The sequence below is a fragment of the Terrapene carolina genome, unplaced genomic scaffold (genome assembly GCF_002925995.2).
Source record: "Terrapene carolina triunguis isolate 2854851 unplaced genomic scaffold, T_m_triunguis-2.0 Scaffold62, whole genome shotgun sequence".
Classification (NCBI taxonomy): Eukaryota; Metazoa; Chordata; order Testudines; family Emydidae; genus Terrapene; species Terrapene triunguis.
In genome coordinates, this window is record NW_020664413.1 from 38,092,196 (window position 1) to 38,111,780 (window position 19,585).

Genomic DNA, 19,585 nt, shown 5'->3' on the forward strand with positions numbered 1-19,585 from the left:
CCAACTAAATAATTCTACTAAAATCATTCAACTCCTGCCATTTCACACACTCCTGAAATTCTTTAATGGGCTTCCCCGCATCATCTGCATCAAGATCACGTTTTTTGACCTGACCTTCAAGGCTTAGCCAGAATGTTCTACTCACAACTCCAGTCTCTTTCCTTTCTATTTCCCCTCTCGGTTTTCCCAGTCAAAAAAGCCCCCTTTCTGAAATCTGGTCTTTTTGACATCCACAGTGTGGAGAAGGGCTTCACCAGAATACACATGCCAGCATGCAAAGAATGTTGACAGGACATTAAGGTGGAATGCCAACATTCTCTTAAGAAAAAAAACAGGAAGGGTCTCTAACACCACCTTCTCTTTGCACAACTTGGTATAAGGTAAAGCAGTAACTATGGCCTAAAGCTCACCTTTTGCAAGCTTAAGTCACTGCCACTAGGATAATGACCTTCCACATAAGAAATGTAAGGTCACAGAAAAGGAGTTGTCATCAGTTACCAGGACTACACGAATATGCCACAATACAGAGTTGTATCCTTGATGGGCCAGTTTGTCTAGGTTGGTGAACACAAGCACTCCTAACCTGTGCAGAAAGACTACTGCCAAGCATTTCATGAAAACATGGCACCAATGCCCAAAATCACATTTTTATTTTTTGGGGGAAAAAAAAAAAAAAAAAAACCCACACAATATAAACAGGAACTGACAAAGAAAGGCAAATAATTTTAGAAAAGGATATACTATGAGCCAGAATGGAGGTAAACAAACAATCAGGCAAAAGGAACTCCTTCTCCAGAAGAGGAAAGCAAAACTGGCTTGAAACACATGGGCAGCAAAATATATAGCCAGCTATGTTCCCTCTAAGCTGCGCAGCTGCCAAAGAGTCAACCAAGTGCCGCGCACTTGATTAGCAGAGACATGCACATCCGGCGACGTGTTCAGGTGCCCCTCCTCCCGCTGCTCTGCAGCTGCGTTGCTCCTGCCCTCTGCCTTGGAGCCCCCGGCCAGCTGCTCCCACGACCCTCCTGCTCGCTGTGCAGAGTGGGGGAAGAAGGAGGAGGTGCTGATGTCAGGGTTCCCTCTCCTCCCTACCCATGTACCCCATCTCTGCAGAGCGGGGAAGGGGAGACAGGGCTCAGGAGCAGGACAGAGCTGCTGTGGTCTGAACAAGCCTTCTGGTGAGTGCCCCTCTGCTTAAAGGAGACAGCGCACGGTCTCTCACACTTCCCCAGCAGCCCGCGCGCACGCACACACACACACACACACACACACACACACACACTTTTTCACATTCACCTCCCAACACGTGTTGTTATTATTGTTTTCTTGGTACTTCCTGCAATGCACATATATTCTCTATAATTCTATTCTTTCAAAGTGCTGTTATTTTAGTTTTTTGAATGGTGTATGTATTTAATAATTTCATTTCTCTCTTATGCTTAAATTTAATTCTTAGAGTAGTGAGTTCTAAAATGCCTAACCTGTCCTGGCTGGAGTAAATATATATTTTTAAAAAGTTACCATAGGGATATTATATTTAGGTTTTCTGTTTCTACTGGTGGCACACATCACCTCAATATTGGTGCACATAAAATTCATTCCACAAATGCATGGAAAAAATTAGAGGGAACATTGATAGCTGGGAGGAATAACATGCAATGTCTGCTAGTGGGTTTGGTCCATGCGCTACTCAGACTACTGCTGCCTGATATGGCCCAAGAATGGTCTTTGAGCTTTGGAAGTTCTGTTGGTTTTGGGGCTAAGTGAGTATTAATCTAGGATTGGAAAACCTGTTTCTGGTGGCTTCAGACATAGATGTCTAGCTGCTGTCTAACACAAGGGTCAAAATGATTACTGGCTAGAGCTATGCCTTCTCATTTCCTGAGGTGGAGAAGTATGAAAGGATAAAGCTGTGCATGCTACCACAATGAAGATGAAGTTCCAAGCTCGTACAATTACCAAGAGCAGTGATCCATCCAGGCAGTACTCAAAGAACGTAAGACAAGGAATAGAAACTGAGAAAGCCTAGCCTCAGTTAAATTTTACTGTTGGCAATGCAAGGCTAGACAATAAAATGGTTTGAAGCTAAGTAATATTCTCCAATGTGTACCAGAATACTATATTGACACCCTCTTTCTTGTGGAGTCAAGTGGCCTTTACAAAGAGGAGACAGATTTTATTTTAAACCAAGTTTTGGAAGATATAACATGCTACAGACGGAGAATTAAAGGTTAACAAGTAAGTGTATTTCAAATAGAAAAATTACCAGACTACTTGTTTAAATTTATCACTTATATTCATGTTAACAGTTGTTTTTCATAAAGACTGTTTTTAAAGTTATGCATAGAGGGTGCACTTTGAAGGAATTGTTCACCCAACCTAGCATGAGCATCAGTTTTAGCTGATTTGATCTGGTTTAGTTTAAGAAACGTCATAAAGTTGTGTGTTGAACAGCTTACACATTTCTAGCTTAATGGTAAATAATTCTTTAGTGGATTTACTGATTCTAGGTCAGAAGTCACAAAGTAGAACTTAATTTTGGATAGTTATTTTAAATGGTGAATATAAATGAAAACAGTGTACTGAATATATATTATACATAGATATTGGTACCTGTAGATCTGATTTCTGCTGTCCAGTTCCAAGAGATTCTTTTAGCTTTGATCGAGAAGGTGGCTGACGTTTTACTTTCAGAGCAAGCTGAGCTTTTGCTTTATGGGCACTAGTATCTAATCTTGGAGTATCCCCCATAAAAGTATCAAAATCTGCAACAAACAAAATACTTACAAAAAGTTGTGCCAGGAAAGTTCTCAAACAAATTAATCTTAGCAAAAGTCAAGTATTTTCTGTTACTTTCAGTATACATCTTCAAAAGTAAAAACAAAATTTCTCTCATCTGCTAATTGTTTACCATTATGAGAATACCATTTTATATGAACGTTGTGTCCCTATATCTGTCAGTCAGAGATGTGGCAGCCAATCTGAAAGTAGGCTCTTTCAGTCCCTTTTCCTCCAACAGACATTTCCCCACTCCCACCCTCCCACACCGGAGCTGAGAATTTCCAAAACTGCAGAAAAACAAGTTAGGCTCCTCCAAGTTTTCCAAAGAGCCACCTTCCCTGAGCCTGACACCTGACTGGAAGCAAGAGATCATGAAAACCTGAATCTTATTTGTAGATTCTCTGACAGCTTCTGGGCAGGAAAGGAGGGGCATTTGGGTTCAGAAGAACCAATCTCAACAGTTTGAAGAATGGAGTAATACATTGGCAGTAACTGATCTGTAAAACCCTCTTACCAAAAAACTGGTAGTCCATCATCATCCAAGATTGATTTTTGCTCTCCTAGACACCTTCTGGGTGTCTTAGTGAGGTTGGAAACTAAGTAGCCTATTCCTTGGGGGAAAACCCCATTAGGATTTTCCAAGGAATGAGAGGGAGGGGTAGGACAAAGCAGGGAAAGGAAAATTAGAATTTGGCCCAGTTCTCCCTTCTTCAGGAAGTCCACTCGGGGTTGGGGGGGGGGGCGTGCGGGAGAAAGATTTTCCCATTGAGAGGCAGCACACAGGTCCCTGGAAACACAGTGAAGAAGGAGGTTAAGTGTCCCGTTTCAGAATCTTCTTTGGAGAAGATGGGAAGGGAGCCCCAAAGGAGGAAGAGATGAATAATCTGAAGTTAACCCAAGCAATGGCCCTTAGGTGAAATCTCACAAGCTGATGAACAAGGAGCAGCCCGGGATGTCTCAACCTCCAGGATGATCCTTGTTGTGATTCTCTGAGCTGGTGTCCTCCTCTTTAATGTCTGGTTCTTCTTCTGTTCTCAGAGTCCCGAAACGGAAAGAGGCTATTAGAGTATGGTAGGGGCACCCTATTCAGAGTCAATCATTTTCCTTTTCTTCCTTGTGCTCACCATAGCAGAACTGTAGAAGAGGTTTGGGGAGAAGATGGACACACTGAACAGTAAGGACTCACTGCAGGAGTTGAACAGAATGGGCTTTTTGGGTATCTCTGCCCTCCCCCTCCGATTCTTTTAAACGTCTTAAAACTTCTTCTGCTTCACCAGAGCTCTGAAGTACGAGGTCTCAAGAAAACACAACCACCACATCTAAAGTCTGGGCTACTGCTGCTGTTCCAGAAAGAGGCAAGAGAATAAATGGCAGAAGTCTGCTTGCCTTTCACAGATGGGGGTGGGGGAGACTAGGCACAAAAAAACTCTAGCTCTAGATTGGTTGCTACCTGCTTGACAGATGAGAGGACACATGTATATCGGACACATGTGACAAAAGCTGGTAACTGCTGCAGATGCCATATGCACGGATATACCGTTACACGTTAAAAGTTGAACATTTCACCTGTTCATGCCAACACCTCAATTTTTTTTTTTTTTTTTTAAATAGGGCTTGCATTTCTCCTCAGAGGAGACCATCCAAGAACTTTGAAGGCTGTAAGTTGAGGGCAGTGTACATGAGTGTCTGTAGAAATTCTACCCCATCATTTTTTAAGAATCATAGCGATGGCAACTCAAATCCTATAAAATATGGATGTATCAGAAGAGGTACTGCTAGTAGAGATAAGGAAGTATTAAATGCCATAGTACAAGGCATTATTAGTAAGACCTCATCTAGAATACTCTGTACTGTTCTGGTCACCCATGTTCAGGAAAGATGCATTCAAACTGGAGCAGGTGCAGAGAAGGACTACTGTGATGATCAGGAGACTGGAGAGTCTATTTGAGAAGAGATATCATTCTCTCTATAAATACATCAGGAAGGTAAACACCAGTAAGTGAGAAGAAATAGCTAAAGGATAATGTTGGCAGAAAAACAAAAGGGTATAAAACTGGCTATGAATAAATTTAGGCTGGAAATTAGAGGAATGTTTCTAAACATCAGAGGAATAAAGTTCTGGGACAGCCTTGCAATAGAAACAGCAGGGGAAGAAACCTGTGCAGCATTAAGATGGAGTTTGTTAAGTTTGTGAACTGGATAATATGATGGGGTTGCCCACAACAGCAGCGGACTGCACTCGATAACCCAGGAGGTACCTTCCTGTCCTATGTCGAACACAGAACCATTATTTGTTTCAGATTTTTTTAGGCCTCAGATAGCAGCTAACTGCAAATCTCTCCCCTCTACTCCTCCTATAAACACTCCGAACTACACAAAACTTCTGGAACTGGTACGGTAAACCTTGCAAATCCCAATCCCACAGCAACTTTTTACAGGATGGTCTTATGTTATCTTTAAGTCTCACCAGTCTACCCTAACCATTCACTGGCCTATTAGACCAAGAATCATCATCAACTTAGGGCAAAAGTTCTCAACCTTTTCCAGGATCCCCTTCCCCTATTTAGTACTATGGAAGGGGTAGGATGGTTTTGACCTCTTGATACCGGTTTGCAATCCCAAGCTTTAGAACTCATGCCGTTGAGTATTAAAAAGAAGCATTCCCCCCCCACCCCCACCACACACACACACACACAGTTCTATTTCCACTTTTTTTCTCCAATACCCTGTATTTGTTCAGTTCCACACTGTCCAGTGTCTAAACTGGCCCTAGCAGCTAACGTGAAAGGAATCTACTGCAGTTCCTAACAAACCCCTAACCAGTCAATCAAGACCAAATTTGCACATCTTCATAAATAAAGCTGACCAAAGTCAAAGTCATCCCAATAACCTGATGGGAGTTTAAACATCTTTCCACAGATATTTAAAGGGAACTGCTAAGTGCTGGATTGCCTGGGGTAGACAAAGCAAAGCAGAAACTAGAGGAGAATGTTACATTCGGTCTCTCTCCCGGGTTAGCATTCTCTCTCTTGTGCATTTATTTGTATCCAAGGAGAGAAGACATGGTTAATCAATCACATATAGGTAGTGGAGTACAAAATCACCTTAACAAAATAAGGACAAATAGGAGACTCTAGTAAATATACATGAACCTAGAAAAAAAAAAAAAAAAAAAAACGGTCAGGCAATGTTTTCCATTGGAATATGCATATGAGCATACTTTGAGTTAGACAGATGAAATATTCAAATGGTTGACAAATTTTCATCCTGTGAAACTTTTAGGCATGAATTTGTTTAGTCATTTAGATCCAGCACCAAAACAAGTCCATCCATCCTTCAGTACCAAGCAAACAGATGTAGATTCCCTGAAGTCCACAGACTGTGATTGGAACAATGCTTTCCATAAAGATGTGCAAAGCTATAAATAAAAAAAGATGTTCCTTTGGAAAGATTCTTAGGAAAATTTGATAAGTCTTCTGATCACCAAACAGACGTTCAGGAAATGGGATAACACTGCATTAGAAGCTTCCATTAATTTAAGGGTTTCTGGACAGCGGGTCAGATCTCAATATTTGAGTCAATTGGGTAAAGTTTATTTACTAAACTCATAAGATCTTCACATTGAAAGGACAAAAATTATTCCATTCAGACTTGGTGGTTTTATGACCTGGAAACTGTATTCCCAATGAGGACACATGATAAATAAAGTTACCTCTATCCAAGAAGCCAGTTTCCCGGCAAATAATGACCCAAGACACTAAAGTAAGCAAATACACTTCCTAAGGTTGTAGCAAAGGTGTTGCCAAAAATGCCTATCTTTTTCCTTTGTGTTTGGTACAGCATTCTGATAAGATCCCTATCATATAATATTGCCTATCATGTAAATCGTCCTTTTCTAGTACATTAAGAAAACAACAAAGAGCCATTCAAAGTAGAACTCAACGCTTGTTTAAAAATAAAAAAAAAAATTTCCAGAGTACTTAAGCAAATACATCACAGTGTCCAATCGACACACTTCTTTTCATCAAGATATGTATAATGCTCCATTAAAAAGGACCACAGTCAACTTTGTGCCTATCACCTCCCACACAATCCCCAAAATCCAGTATAGGTACAAAAAACATTTTCTGTACTATGGTTTTTAACTCGCTCTTTTTTAAACACACAAACATAGCTCTCTTCCACCACACACACCCCTATTAACTTATTTGGTTACAGTTGATGCTTTAGAGCCTTTAATTATCATCACAGGTTTTTAATCTCTTTATTACTGCTCAACTTACCAGTATCTGAAGAAACTAATTTTTCCACTGCTGATGACTCTATTTCTTTTGTATTTTCTTCTTTAATCTCTGAGCATTCATTTAGTTTTTCTGGACTTTGAGAGGCAGTGTCCAGCAAAATGCTACTGCCAATCATACAAGGTATTCGCTCATATATTTTTAATTTGTTCTGAAGCTCTGAAATCTGCAAATGTTAAAATTCAAAGTTAGATGCCACTTCTCAAGAATGAGAAAACTGTATTAAAAATATTATATTGCCTACCTCCTCTTGGAATATGTTCAGTTGCGCTGCATGTTTCTTGTCTCTCTCTTCAAGAACCCTTGTATGATCCTCTTCTTTTTTCATAAATTCTATTTCTCTAGTGGGGGAAAGATACAATTGTACTGCAACATTAGAAGGGTTTCAGGTGATAAGGAAACATATTAAAATTGGTTATTTATTGAATTAATTATATTTGTTGCAACATCACTATTTAAACACTGCAAATGGCCATCACGCAACTTCCAGTAACGGTGTTCATTATTTTTGTAAGCCCACTCTCCCCTCAAGTATGTGCATTTTATATACATATACATATATATATATATATATATATATATACACACACACACACACACATTATATATATATATACATATATACACACACACACACACACATTATATATATATATACATACACACACACACACACACACACACACATATACACACACACACACCAGGAAAAACAGGAGTTATAACTGTAAAGTTTACTTTGGGCTGAAGCTTAAAATGCTATCTAAGGTCAGTGGCACTTTTTCACTCTTAAGATTCTTTAGAAAATTCCATTTGGCTATTTTTACCTGTAAAAATTCAAACAAATATGTATGATTATAAGATGTTATGTGGATATAGAACCCAAACTACTGGAACTGCTCTGCCTTTTCTTAAGTTTTACATAAATAAGATGGTGCAGCTGCCAAAGTATTCTATATACATTCCATAGGTTGTGATAGAGTTCCACAGTTAAGCGCCAATATCCTGTCAACTTCCTTTTTACGCCCATCCGAGTGAGTCTGTAATGGCCTGCGGTTCATGCAACAACAAAAATTATTCTGAAATTGCCTACCAAAGAAAGCGAGGAGGACAAAAGCAAATTGTCCCAGGGGAGAGAGGGAACATCTTACAGTGAAATAAAATGCAGCAATACCACTGTGCTGGAGAAAATCAAGCAACTAAAAGAATCTGACTGAAAATAATAGTCCAGGTCAGCCAGACAGAGGTAACCGTGTACACAATGCAGTGTGGAGCTGAGAGCCAGAATGTAAGCAGACATATCCATGTTATGTTTGAGCTCCAGAGCAGGGACCTTTCAAGAGACTCTTAAATTGTGTGAAAAGGCACAGGGAAGAGGTGGTAATTCTAGATGTGCATAGTAGAGGTAAACATCACAGACTGCACTCAGAGAAGTAGCAAGTGCAGAAACTGCATTGTGCGCTCACAGCAACTACTCAAAACATGCCACAGGTTTGTTTTGCACTATCAGACACTTCCAAGTGGACTTCAGGGATAGATCAAATTTCAGTAGTCTACCTTGGAAAGAAGAAAGGAGTTAATGACCGTTGCTATATCTGAAAAAGAGCAGACTATTCACAGCCTCTTAGGAAGCTATGGCTGATATTTAGATACCAATCACAGATAGAGCGAAAAACGATCTCCGGCTCAATCAGGACTCGCTATGGGGACTCATGGACCTTTTCTTAGAGGCCTTACGTGAATGGCTCATGGGTAGCTTCTTGGGATCTCCTCCCTTCGAAGTACAGGGTTGTGGTGAGGTCTCCTGCCATGGCTCGGGTGATTGAAGGGCAGACTCCGTGGGTAGGAGTTTGAGCCTCGGTTCTCTGTCCTTTCTGGATCTGGGCTTCAGTTGCTGACACAAACCACACTTCTGTGGGATGTTTCTCTCCCAGGTAGCAGACGCACTGAGAGTGTCCGTCCGTCACTGGGATAAATTCCTTGCAACTGAGACACTTCTTACAGCCCACAGAGCCCCCCAAACTGGGGCTTGATGAAAGAACAAAGTCTTTTCTTTTTCTAGACAATGGCCAAATAAAAATGTAAAGAAACTACAGGAAGAAAAGAGGTTTCAGAAGGAAGCTAAAGATTAGTGATTCTAAAAAAAGTTAATCCGTGAACGGACAGCTAAAGCGCAGTCTCTAACCGGGATGGTTGAGAAGGAATTGAGAAGGGTTCGCTCACACACACTGGTTAGTCTCGTGGCAGAGCACAGGGTGGGCTGAACGGACACGGCAAAGTTCTCTGATTAGCAGCGCAGGGACGCAGACATACCTACAGTGGAGCACCCACAAGGACACTATTCGAAGAAGAAAGTTAAGTAGTCAATACTTAATTGATTAGTAAATGCCCCATTAATTAATTTATTTAGCACCTAGGGACGTCAAACAGGGATTATGGCCCTATTGTGTTCAGCACCAGGCAACAAAGAGTTTCTCTTTCAGAAACAACACAGTTAGAAAGAAACTATGGGAAAAAACAGGAAAAGTATTAATGCAACTATGATGTTATCTGATTGAAATATGACCATATAGATCATTGTTGCAACCACTGTTATATATTTGCAACAAATCCTATACAAAATGTGGCACATAAGATGTCTATGGAAAGATTATGATTTGCTGAATATGATTATGCTATTTGTATGCATGTATCATTTTTGTATTTGAATTTATGAGTATTGGCTCTATACCCGTATTTCAAATGTTTGCCCCTGGGGTAATGCCCACAAGGTATTTAGCCTGCACATCTTGAAGGGACTATTCAAATTAAGTGACTCATTAAAGAACACTTAACTTACAGTGGAAGACACCTATCCACTGTTAATGGAATTTCCTGCCAGGACTAAGTGAAGTCATGCATGGACATGTGACTTGCTCATGTGACTCCAAACTCCATCTTGTACCTATAATTTTCCACTAGCACTGACGAGGGCTTTGTTTGAAACAATGGATTTCTCTCCACATGGCAGAAGCTATAAAAAGTCCTGGAAACACCTCCATTTTGCCTCTTTCCTGCTCAAGCCTCTGGACCAGAGGTGGGCAAACTGCGGCCCGCGGCTCCTGCCCGGCCCCTGAGCTCCTGCCCCAGGAGGCTAGCCCCCAGCCCCTCCCCTGCTGTTCCCCCTCCCCTGCAGCCTCAGCGCGCCCCGCCGCAATGCTCTGGGCAGCGGGCTGAGAGCTCTTGGGGCAGCACCGCTGCAGAGCCCGGCCTGACCCAGTGCTCTGTGCTGCGTAGTATGGCTGTAGCGCCGCCAGCCACCAGTGCTCCAGGCAGCGCGGTAAGGGGGCAGGGAGGGTTGGATAGAGGACAGGGGAGTTTGGGGTGGTGGATGGGGCGGTCAGAGGGCAGGGAACAGGGAGGATGAATGGGGGCAGGGGTGGCGGGGGGGGCAGTCTGGAAGGAGGGAGAGGTTGGATGGGGCGGTGGGGGGCAGTCAGGGGCAGGAGTCCCAGGGGCAGTCAGGGGACAAGGAGCGGGGTGTGTGGGGTGTGGATGGGGCAGGGGTCCCGGGGGGCCATCAGGGAACAAGGTGGGTTGGATTTTTATGGTAATTATCACCATATTACCTGAACGCTCCACAATTTAATTTTCACATTTTGAGAGGTAAGGTGGAATTATTATCGACATTTAAGAGATGGGGGACTGAGGCACAGGTTAAGGGCAAAAATTGTCAGAAGTACGTACTATAATTCTGGGTGCTCAATTTGTGATATCTGAAAAATCAGGTCCTAGAGTATTCAGCATTTCATAGCCCTCCATATGTTCAAAACACAGCTCCCATTGAGTACATTTGTTGTTGAGAGTGCTCAGCACTTCTACAAAACAAGTCCCAAGTGTCTCAAGATAAGCACCCAGAAAACAAAGAGCATAGTTAGTGCCGGCTGTTGAACATTCTAGTTTAGAAGACTTGCCCAGCACCATATAGGAAACTGTAACAGAGACAGAGAGATAATCCACTCCTCAGGTGGTATTCAGTTGCCTTAACCATGAGACCATCCTTTCTCTTCCTGAAGTCCTCTGCCTCTTTCACTACACATCTTCCAAATTTTGCAACAAATGAGGCAGAGGTCCTATAAACAACCTCTTTCAATACAGAACCCCGATTCAATCCGTGTGCCCCCATCAATTCTATGAATGAGGCAGGAGTATTGAGGGAAACCGTATGGATCATGCAATTGAACACTATCATAATGCATATGCACAAAGGGCTGAATTAAAAGTTGCACAGACAGCCTTAACTCTGGTATTTCCTAAGTTTTGAGTATTTGACTTTATTAACTTAACATTCTTTTAATTTAGGATTTTGCATCCAATTTCCTAAGTTTTTAAACAAGCAAACTGAAAAAATAAATTAAATCCTGTGGAATTATATTTATCCCCATATGGGTCATTATAAGCAATTTGGGGGCAGGGACTGTCTTTTTGGTTTGTGTATATACCCCCTAGCACAATGGAATCCTGGTTCATGACTGTTGCTTCTATGTGCTACAATAATACTAGCACAGGTTGAAACTTTTAGAGCCACACAATAGCCTTCTACCACTTGAAGTAACATAGTATTTGGTAGTAGTAGTAAGTTATTATCCATGTGGACCAGCCATTAGTGCAGGATGAGACACACTTTGCCTGCAAGTCTAACAACTATTTGCTAGACAGCACATGAATGCTGGGACTTAGGAATCCTGGGTTCTATAAGATTATGTCTTAGACAAAGACTATGTCTATTGGTTACGGACCCATCAGCCCTGTCCCCGGCAGTATGTCCCCTTCTGGCACTGCTCCAGTGTCCCCAATTCTTAGCTCCTCAGCTTGTCTCTGTGCCCCACTGCTAGTATACAGCCAGACCCATCCCCCACTCACGATATGATTCTTTTCCCCCTTCCTGCTTATTTCCTTTCTGCATTTGAGTCAGGCTGTTGCTCTTTTCTCCTCCACGCTGCTGGGACACCAGCAGGGAGAACGCTGCAAGAACAAGACAGACAGACAACCTCCCTACTTTCAGATCCAATGCCTGATATCACAGCAACCAGGGGTAACAACTGAAAGAAAGTCTTGCTCAGACACTGGAGTCCTTGGCTGCAACATACTCAGTGCTCATAGAACATTTAGAAAATTTTGCTTCCATCTTATAAACAAATCTCTATAGAGTACATGTGAACAGCAATTTTCAAAAACTTTTAAGTTGACCAAATTTGGATGGATTTTCACAGGATAACAAGAGGCACCTCTCTGAACACAAGAAAACTTACATGCTAATTTCAAGTCTGTCTTCCAAACATGGAGGGTCTACACTTTCTCTTGTGAATGTACCCATGTCCACACCCTACACACTATTGTAATAATCTTTGTACAAGTATGCCTGTAAGGTATCATTTGAAAATTCATAATTTGCTGGACAATAGTGTCCTAATAAAATATGTGGGGCAACGTTGTATGTGAAGTTAAGATTTCCTTGTATATTAACAACACATGTTCCAAAACACAGCCCTACCCAAACAGAAGTTGGCAAAACAGGTCTGTCCTAAATAAATGAATGTGCGCTCTGCTTAATTTGCATTTAAGCAGTAAACAGAGTCATCAAGCAGAAAGGGGAGAGAAAGAAAGCTCAAACAGATGAGAAAAAAGGAGCAGGGAACATCCTTCTACATAGACTTTTTTGTCTCCTGATACCCAGCTGGAAATGTTTTTCAAAAGGGGTACTGAAACTATAAAAAGGAAGGGCCAACTCCCCAAGACACCCCCCTCTCTCCCTCACTGCCCATGGCATTCACAGCAACCAGGGGTAACAACTGAAGGAAAGTCTTGCTCAGACACTGCAGCCCTTGGCTGCAACATACTCAGTGCACATAGGGTTAGGGTTGAAGCATTCATTGGATTCTAGGAGAAGGGGTCCTGACCTAAAAAGTTTTGTCCGAAGACTGTTGAGAGCATGTAGTGAGAAAACTTTGCTTTGAATTTAACACAGTTTAAGATAGGCACCATTTGTGTTTTATCTTTATTTTTCTTGTAACCATTTCTGACTTTTTAGCCCCATTACTTGTACTAACTTAAAATCTCTCTTTTTAGTTAATAAAACCTTTTTGATCTAATCCAGTGTTTAAATTGAAGTATCCAGGAAACTCCATTTGTGGTGGAAAGTTTCTATTAAAGAAATAACAGACTTCATAGAAACTTGCATTGTTCAGGAGAGGGCTGGGCAGTACAGGACATGCATATCGGGGGGGAGGGGAGAAATAAGAATGGGGGTGTGTTGGGGTCACCCGGCAGGGTGGTGAGGTAACCAAGGCTGATAAAAGCTGGTAAAAGCCAAAGTGTGGCTGCAGCACACACACACAGACATAGCTGGAAGTGACTTGCATGCTGGAGGCTGTTTATGAGCAATCCAGGCTGGAGGCTACAACAAAGCATTTTAAAGGGCATCCCAGGTTAGAGGGCAGAGGTGACACAGCTATTCAGTCTGGATTGTACCATGGTATGTCACACAACTAAACCGCTGTTAGAATTTTTAACATTGTTTTGAAAATATATGTTTTCCTACCTGCATTCGCAGAAAAAGCTGAACCATTTTGCTGAAACTTCCCCCGCAAAAAGTCAGCCTTTGGCAGACTAGTGGCATGGAGAAATTCAGCCTGAATGGTTAAAGTTTGGAAGAATTATAAGCAACTGGAAACAGGATCTTATAATGGAGAGTACTAAGCAACCTTAACTAGAGGTGTTGCTACTAGCTCTGCCTATGTCGGGCAGATGGAACCAAGAAAAAGACCAGTTTTTTTAAATCTTTTCATGAAATTATTTCACTTTAGTGTACTTACTTCTGTTGATAATCTTTAAGTAATTTCTTGGCCTTGTTGTATTTCTTCTCCAGGGCATCATACTGTTCCTGGGTTTCTTTAAGATGTTCATTTACAGTCTTGCATAAACTTTGTGCCTCTAACCAATAGGTCTCCAACTTCTTAATTTTCTCTTTGCTCTCTTCTAAAGTTTGCTGAAGCTGGGATTTACTTGACTCCCATTCAACTTTTTCAGCTTCAGTAGTTTTTAACTTGAAAGGAAAACATTCAGAACAATCCTTAAGAACTAGATCTTAAGATAAAAGTTAAAAATCAAAACAGCTGCTTAAACAAGTGTAAGTAGATAATAGCGACTAACTTACTAACCAAATCTCAGCAGTATTAAAAGACCACCTTGAATAGGTATACAACCTTTCATCCAGTAGTACCTAAAATGTTTTAAGTCTCTTTATATAGATATCACTTCAATACATCCATCACTTTCCATGCTGTGAGAGTTTTAGAAATAAAAGTCAAAAATCTTCCACACCGTACAGAAGTGGAAGAAACACACAAGGTAGCTGGTCCAGCCTATTTCCTTATTAGTGTACCTTCTTGCCAAACAGATACCAAAATAAAAAGAACCCTGGTTTTCAGCTTATATTAACCTTGCCGGATATCTAATTTTCTGTTAACTTTTCCGAGGAAGGTCTACCTAAAACAGCAGAATAAGCCAACTTGTAAATTACTACTTGCTTTTCAATTCTGATCTTAGACCATGCACCTGATGACACCACATTTCCACTTTGAAGCCAATGGGAGTTTTCTGTACTGTTTAATTCCCAAAAGGAAAGGAAGTCATTCTGGAAAGTTGCTAGCAAACATGCAAGGAAAAAGGTACTGAATCAACCTCTAGCCCTAGAATGTCAACAGAATATAGTACTTTTATCTAAAGCAGCAGTTCTCAACCAGGAGTCCGGGGGCCACGAGCAGGTTTCAGAAGGTCAGCCAAAATAAGCCAGAGAGCCGGGCCAGTGTTGGCCTCACTGGGGCTCATGGCAGAAAGCCAAAGTCCAACCTCTTGAGGCCACAGGCAATTGCCCTGCTTGCTACCCCCTAATGCCAGCCCTGATTTTTAATCTACCATATATGCAAAAAAACCAGTAGTGACAAAGCTGGGACATGGAGGTTTTATAGCATGTTGGGGGAGGGCCTCAGAGAAAAAAGTTGAGAACCCCTGATCTACAGAAGGTACAGACACACAAGAAGGTACAGACACTACTGCTCAATATGTTTTCCCCTTCCTCTGCCTCAGTATTTTCCTACTCATTGTCAGATTCCCTAGCAAGTCACTAAGGCCCCGATCCTGCAAATAGGTCATCATGTGTGGAATCCCTACACTTTCTCAAAGCCTAACAACATGAGGCCAACTGCAGGACTAGGACCTAGATTTATCTTTTTATTAAAGTTTCCTGTTTAATTTTAGTAGTAGCAGCATTTTAGTGTTCCATCTCATGCTTGATTGAGAAGTAGTGTCTTTTTGGTTTAAAAATAATTCTCCTCTTGATTTCCCTTCTGTCATGTTGGAATGTAAATGTAACAAGTTAATAAAGAAATGTTCTATAGTTCCAAATATCTGTGTGCTAAGTAGTGTATTTGCACACATGGCCATGGCCCAGTTGTCTAGCTTCTGTGCTGAGGCTGAACGATATGCAGCATGCACCATTGTCACCTGCACAGGATGCTGATGAATGACTTTCTCACCACTAACTGGCTGATGAATGCCCTTCTGGAGACAGCAGTAAATGGCCAAAATTCACCAGAACTGGTTGTAACCTGGCTCACTGAGAAGAATGAGGTAGAGACACGCTGCTTTCTCCACACCCTAAGACCAATGTTTCTACACATAAGAAAACGGGTGCTCACAGCTCTCTGTCCCCACCTCTCCCAACAACATGGAAAAGAGGAGACAAAAACTTCCCTTTCCCAGAACAATCAGAAACTGTAAGAATGCTGAGCTAGCCCTCACCCAAGCGAAGTTATATGGTGTGCCCTCTCACCCAAGAAGCTTGTGTATTTGCATCAGGGGGAGGTTGGCCGGGGGAATCTCCACCCCAGTTCCCCTTCCTATAACACTCCAAAAACTCCTTCCTAGAAGTGACCACTGCCCCAAAGTGGCAAATACATCCACTGCTCTCTAATTTCTACACAAAGGCACCTAATTTTTATGAAACACCAATACTGAACTGAGGCAAGTTTCTATCCATTGAACTATTCAATTCAATAAATTCTACTTTAAACAATATTATTCAAGCATTTTATCCTATTATAGAATTTCTTCAATTTGTGTAACCCAGAATTTAGGTTTACAAATTTGTGTCTAGTGTGCCCAAAGTACATGGTGCCCTAGCCTTAAAATAGACATTTACTGACCTTCATTCGGTTTCCAACTTTTTCTCCTCTAAACATTAATCCTATCATGAACAATGTGAACATTAAACATGGCAAAACTTTAAAAGAAGTAACTTACTCTCTCTTTTAGTTGGTTAACTTCAGCTGTTGTTACTGCATGCTTTAATTGTAGCTAGAATGAAATGTAACAGTTTTGTCAAGAAATATACAGAAAGATATTTGAAAGATTGCAAGGTTTGTTACTAAATATTTATGGCCTGATTCTCCTCTCACTTAAGTCAGTTTTACATTAGTGTAAATCCATTCACTTGCTCAATAAAGTTACTCATGATTTTCACCAGAATAAAAGAGGAGACCAGGCTCTTACACATTATATGTTTTTCCAAAATTAAGCTCCCAATTTAAGAAGAAAAGGTTTATAAGGTCTTATGATGGTCATGATTTGATTTTTTTTATTACAAATATGGACATCTGTATTTGAAAAATTCACAAATTAATTTATGGAAATAGCTACAAAAAGCAAGCAAATTAAAATCATGTTTGAAATGAAGTGAGCATGCCAAAAATTGTGAAAGTCAGTAATGCTTTGTAACTGGGCAAGTAGTAAATGCAGTCAAGTGAAAAATACATTAGTGCTGGGTCTTTTTATTTAAGTTCATAAAGAATATCATCATGAAGTACTTTTACATTAAGCTGTATGTTTAAGGAGCAAGACTTCGGTATTAAGAGACTTCAGTAGATTACAGGGGTACATAAAGGCTTCATTTAAGTCAAGAACACAATTACAACAGTATGTCTTCAGAAATCTACTATTAAGTATGTATACATAAGGCCAATAGCAAATTTGTTGAAGACAACCTCTCAGCTCTTAAATCTCACCTAAGATATGTGACTTAGAGGCACAGAATACCAAAAGTATGTTGAAACAAGTGAAATTATGAGTCTGAACACTTGATTTAGATTCACTATCAATAGAGAATGGACTTCCACCTAGAGTCATTTCCCATCATATCCCCAAGTGTATAAGGTATTTATGCATGGATGTCCCATTATGGTCTATCAGATTCTCACCATGCTTTCCCAACTTATAACATTGGAAGTGGTCTCCAGTCTGGAGTCTGGAATCCAAACTCCCTCAGTATCACCAAGAAAATCAGCTTCACAAAGCCTCTAATAAATCCAATCCTCATTAGAAAGTATTTGAAGCAAGTAGGGAGAAGCATCCACCACTGCCACCACGGGGTGGCATAGCTCTTATGCAGAGCATATTTTGCCCAAAAAGCAGTCTGCAAAAATCAACTTTGCACATACTTGTTTACAAAACAGCGTGTTAATCACATTATGGGAAAAGGACTATAGTTCAGATACCCTCAATTTTTTTTTAGTGTATAGGAATAATATTCCTAGATTTGCCTCATATATCCTTTTAAGAACTCCCACACTACACTGATGGGGTAGACAGAAAAATCAAGCCAAAGAAGATGGTTACTCCTATATCTGGAATATGTGAAAATAAGTATTAGTTTGAGTAGAAAAGTTGATAAAAGTAAAAATAAATCTCATCATATAAATGTATCAGCTGAAGCTGGGACCATAGTACACTGGGAAGGCAGTATAAACAAAGCCCTATAATTTCTGATAGTCAACGTCTTTTGATCCAATGCTCTGGAAGCTTCTTTTTTTTAAGCTTCTGAAACATTTATTTTGAATTTTATGTACGTCAATTTTGACAAAATCCCCAAATTTGAAAAGTCATTTACAAGAGGCCTTTTTTGTCAGAGGAAAAAGAAGAATATGATGAGACAGGGCACAAAGGAGATTCATACCAACTTTAGAAGACCCAGATGCTCTTCGGCACACCACATAAGATTTGTAAGAAACCTAGGTTATGTTATTGTACCTCTTTAAATTTAAGAAGAAACTGTGCTGAATCCATATCCAGTGGCAAATTCATATCTTCATTTTCATTTTCAGGAAGATAAAAGACTTCCACAGACTTTCCATGTAAATGTGACTCAAAAGCATCATCATCATCATCATAATCATCATCCTAACAAGATATAAAAACATTACTTTACTGAAGTAAACCACAGACCTTTCTTTAATGGCAAAACTCTATTTTCTTAAACATACAGTCTTCAAATAACCCAAAATCATAATTACATCACTTCTGTTGACTAGCAATTGTCCTCTTTCCCTTGTTGGTTGAGCAACTTATACTTATAATGTACTGTTAAGGTAATCTGCAAACATTTTATATAAAAATTCCCCAAACAGAAAGGGCAAGTAAGAAACAACTATCCCAAATGACAGCTGATTTTTAAAATTAACTTCCTCTCTTCAGGTTCCCTTGAAGTTTTCTCCCAGAAGACTGTGTCCTGCTCAGATAGGATACCAACCTGAGGCCTGTTGGGAATGTATTAAGTAACATTATTATATGGAGTGATATTTCAAAGTTTATATGTTACTATTATCATTTTTAATCAAGTTGCACCTTTTCACTTTTATCCCTGGGTTGTCTGGTTCCAAAACCTTTAGTCCATTTTTTGTAAAATATTTCCAAGTCATGATTAAAAATATAGAATTACTTTATATACTATATAGCTATTTTATTGGTAGCTATACCTGTTCTGTATCATCATGGGCATAGTGCTGCTCATATAGGCATCTCTCTTGCTCTAACGTCTCACTGATAAGACGAGCTACTTCACTCTGAGTCCCAGGTTTCTCTCTTCCAATTAGAAACCTATAAGAAAAAAAACAAATTAAACGGTAGCACAGGGCAAGTGTATGTTTAATATATGGTAGCCTGTTACACAATGAACAATTTATTCTCAAGTATTTTTTAAATTATAAAATACGTATATATAAAGAAACACATACCTCACACTGCCTTTGGTGTTTTTTAGCACAGTGGCTGCAAAAAGCTGAGTTACTCCTACTAAACTTATACCATCAACCTCAACAATCTGATCATTTACTTGGATTCTGCAAGACAAATCATTCAATCTTTAGCAATAAAGCTGACAAAAAGATTTTGGTTTAACAAATTATCTGCACAATGTAAATTGAAATTATTATTAATTCTATGTGATGAATATCCCTTTAAATTCTGCAGTATTTAATTTGACAAATTTGTTGAGCCCCAGAAGGTTAACAGCTAAAACACTGATCTCCTGTCCCTTGACTCCTATGAAATTAATCTATTTTAATTTGTTTTATATTTGCCTTGATATTTTCAGCAATTTACATTCTTACTGGCATTTTGAGTTGTCAACA

At 40.1% G+C, this 19,585-nt stretch overlaps 1 protein-coding gene across 4 annotated transcripts in view; it reads right to left on the reverse strand.

The window, feature by feature from the left end:
* LOC112114134 (neurabin-1-like) overlaps positions 1-19,585 on the reverse strand; it is a 68,783-nt gene that overhangs the window by 36,215 nt on the left and 12,983 nt on the right. For all 4 annotated transcript variants that reach the window (XM_024211069.3, XM_024210736.3, XM_024210818.3 and 1 more), the window contains exons 5-12: positions 19,190-19,294; positions 18,932-19,052; positions 18,207-18,356; positions 16,425-16,478; positions 13,937-14,166; positions 7,327-7,423; positions 7,065-7,248; positions 2,614-2,765 (exon numbers count right to left, since the gene is read on the reverse strand). In XM_024211069.3, coding sequence (XP_024066837.1) covers positions 2,614-2,765; positions 7,065-7,248; positions 7,327-7,423; positions 13,937-14,166; positions 16,425-16,478; positions 18,207-18,356; positions 18,932-19,052; positions 19,190-19,294 — 1,093 coding nt within the window. The remainder of the gene's footprint in view (positions 1-2,613; positions 2,766-7,064; positions 7,249-7,326; positions 7,424-13,936; positions 14,167-16,424; positions 16,479-18,206; positions 18,357-18,931; positions 19,053-19,189; positions 19,295-19,585) is intronic.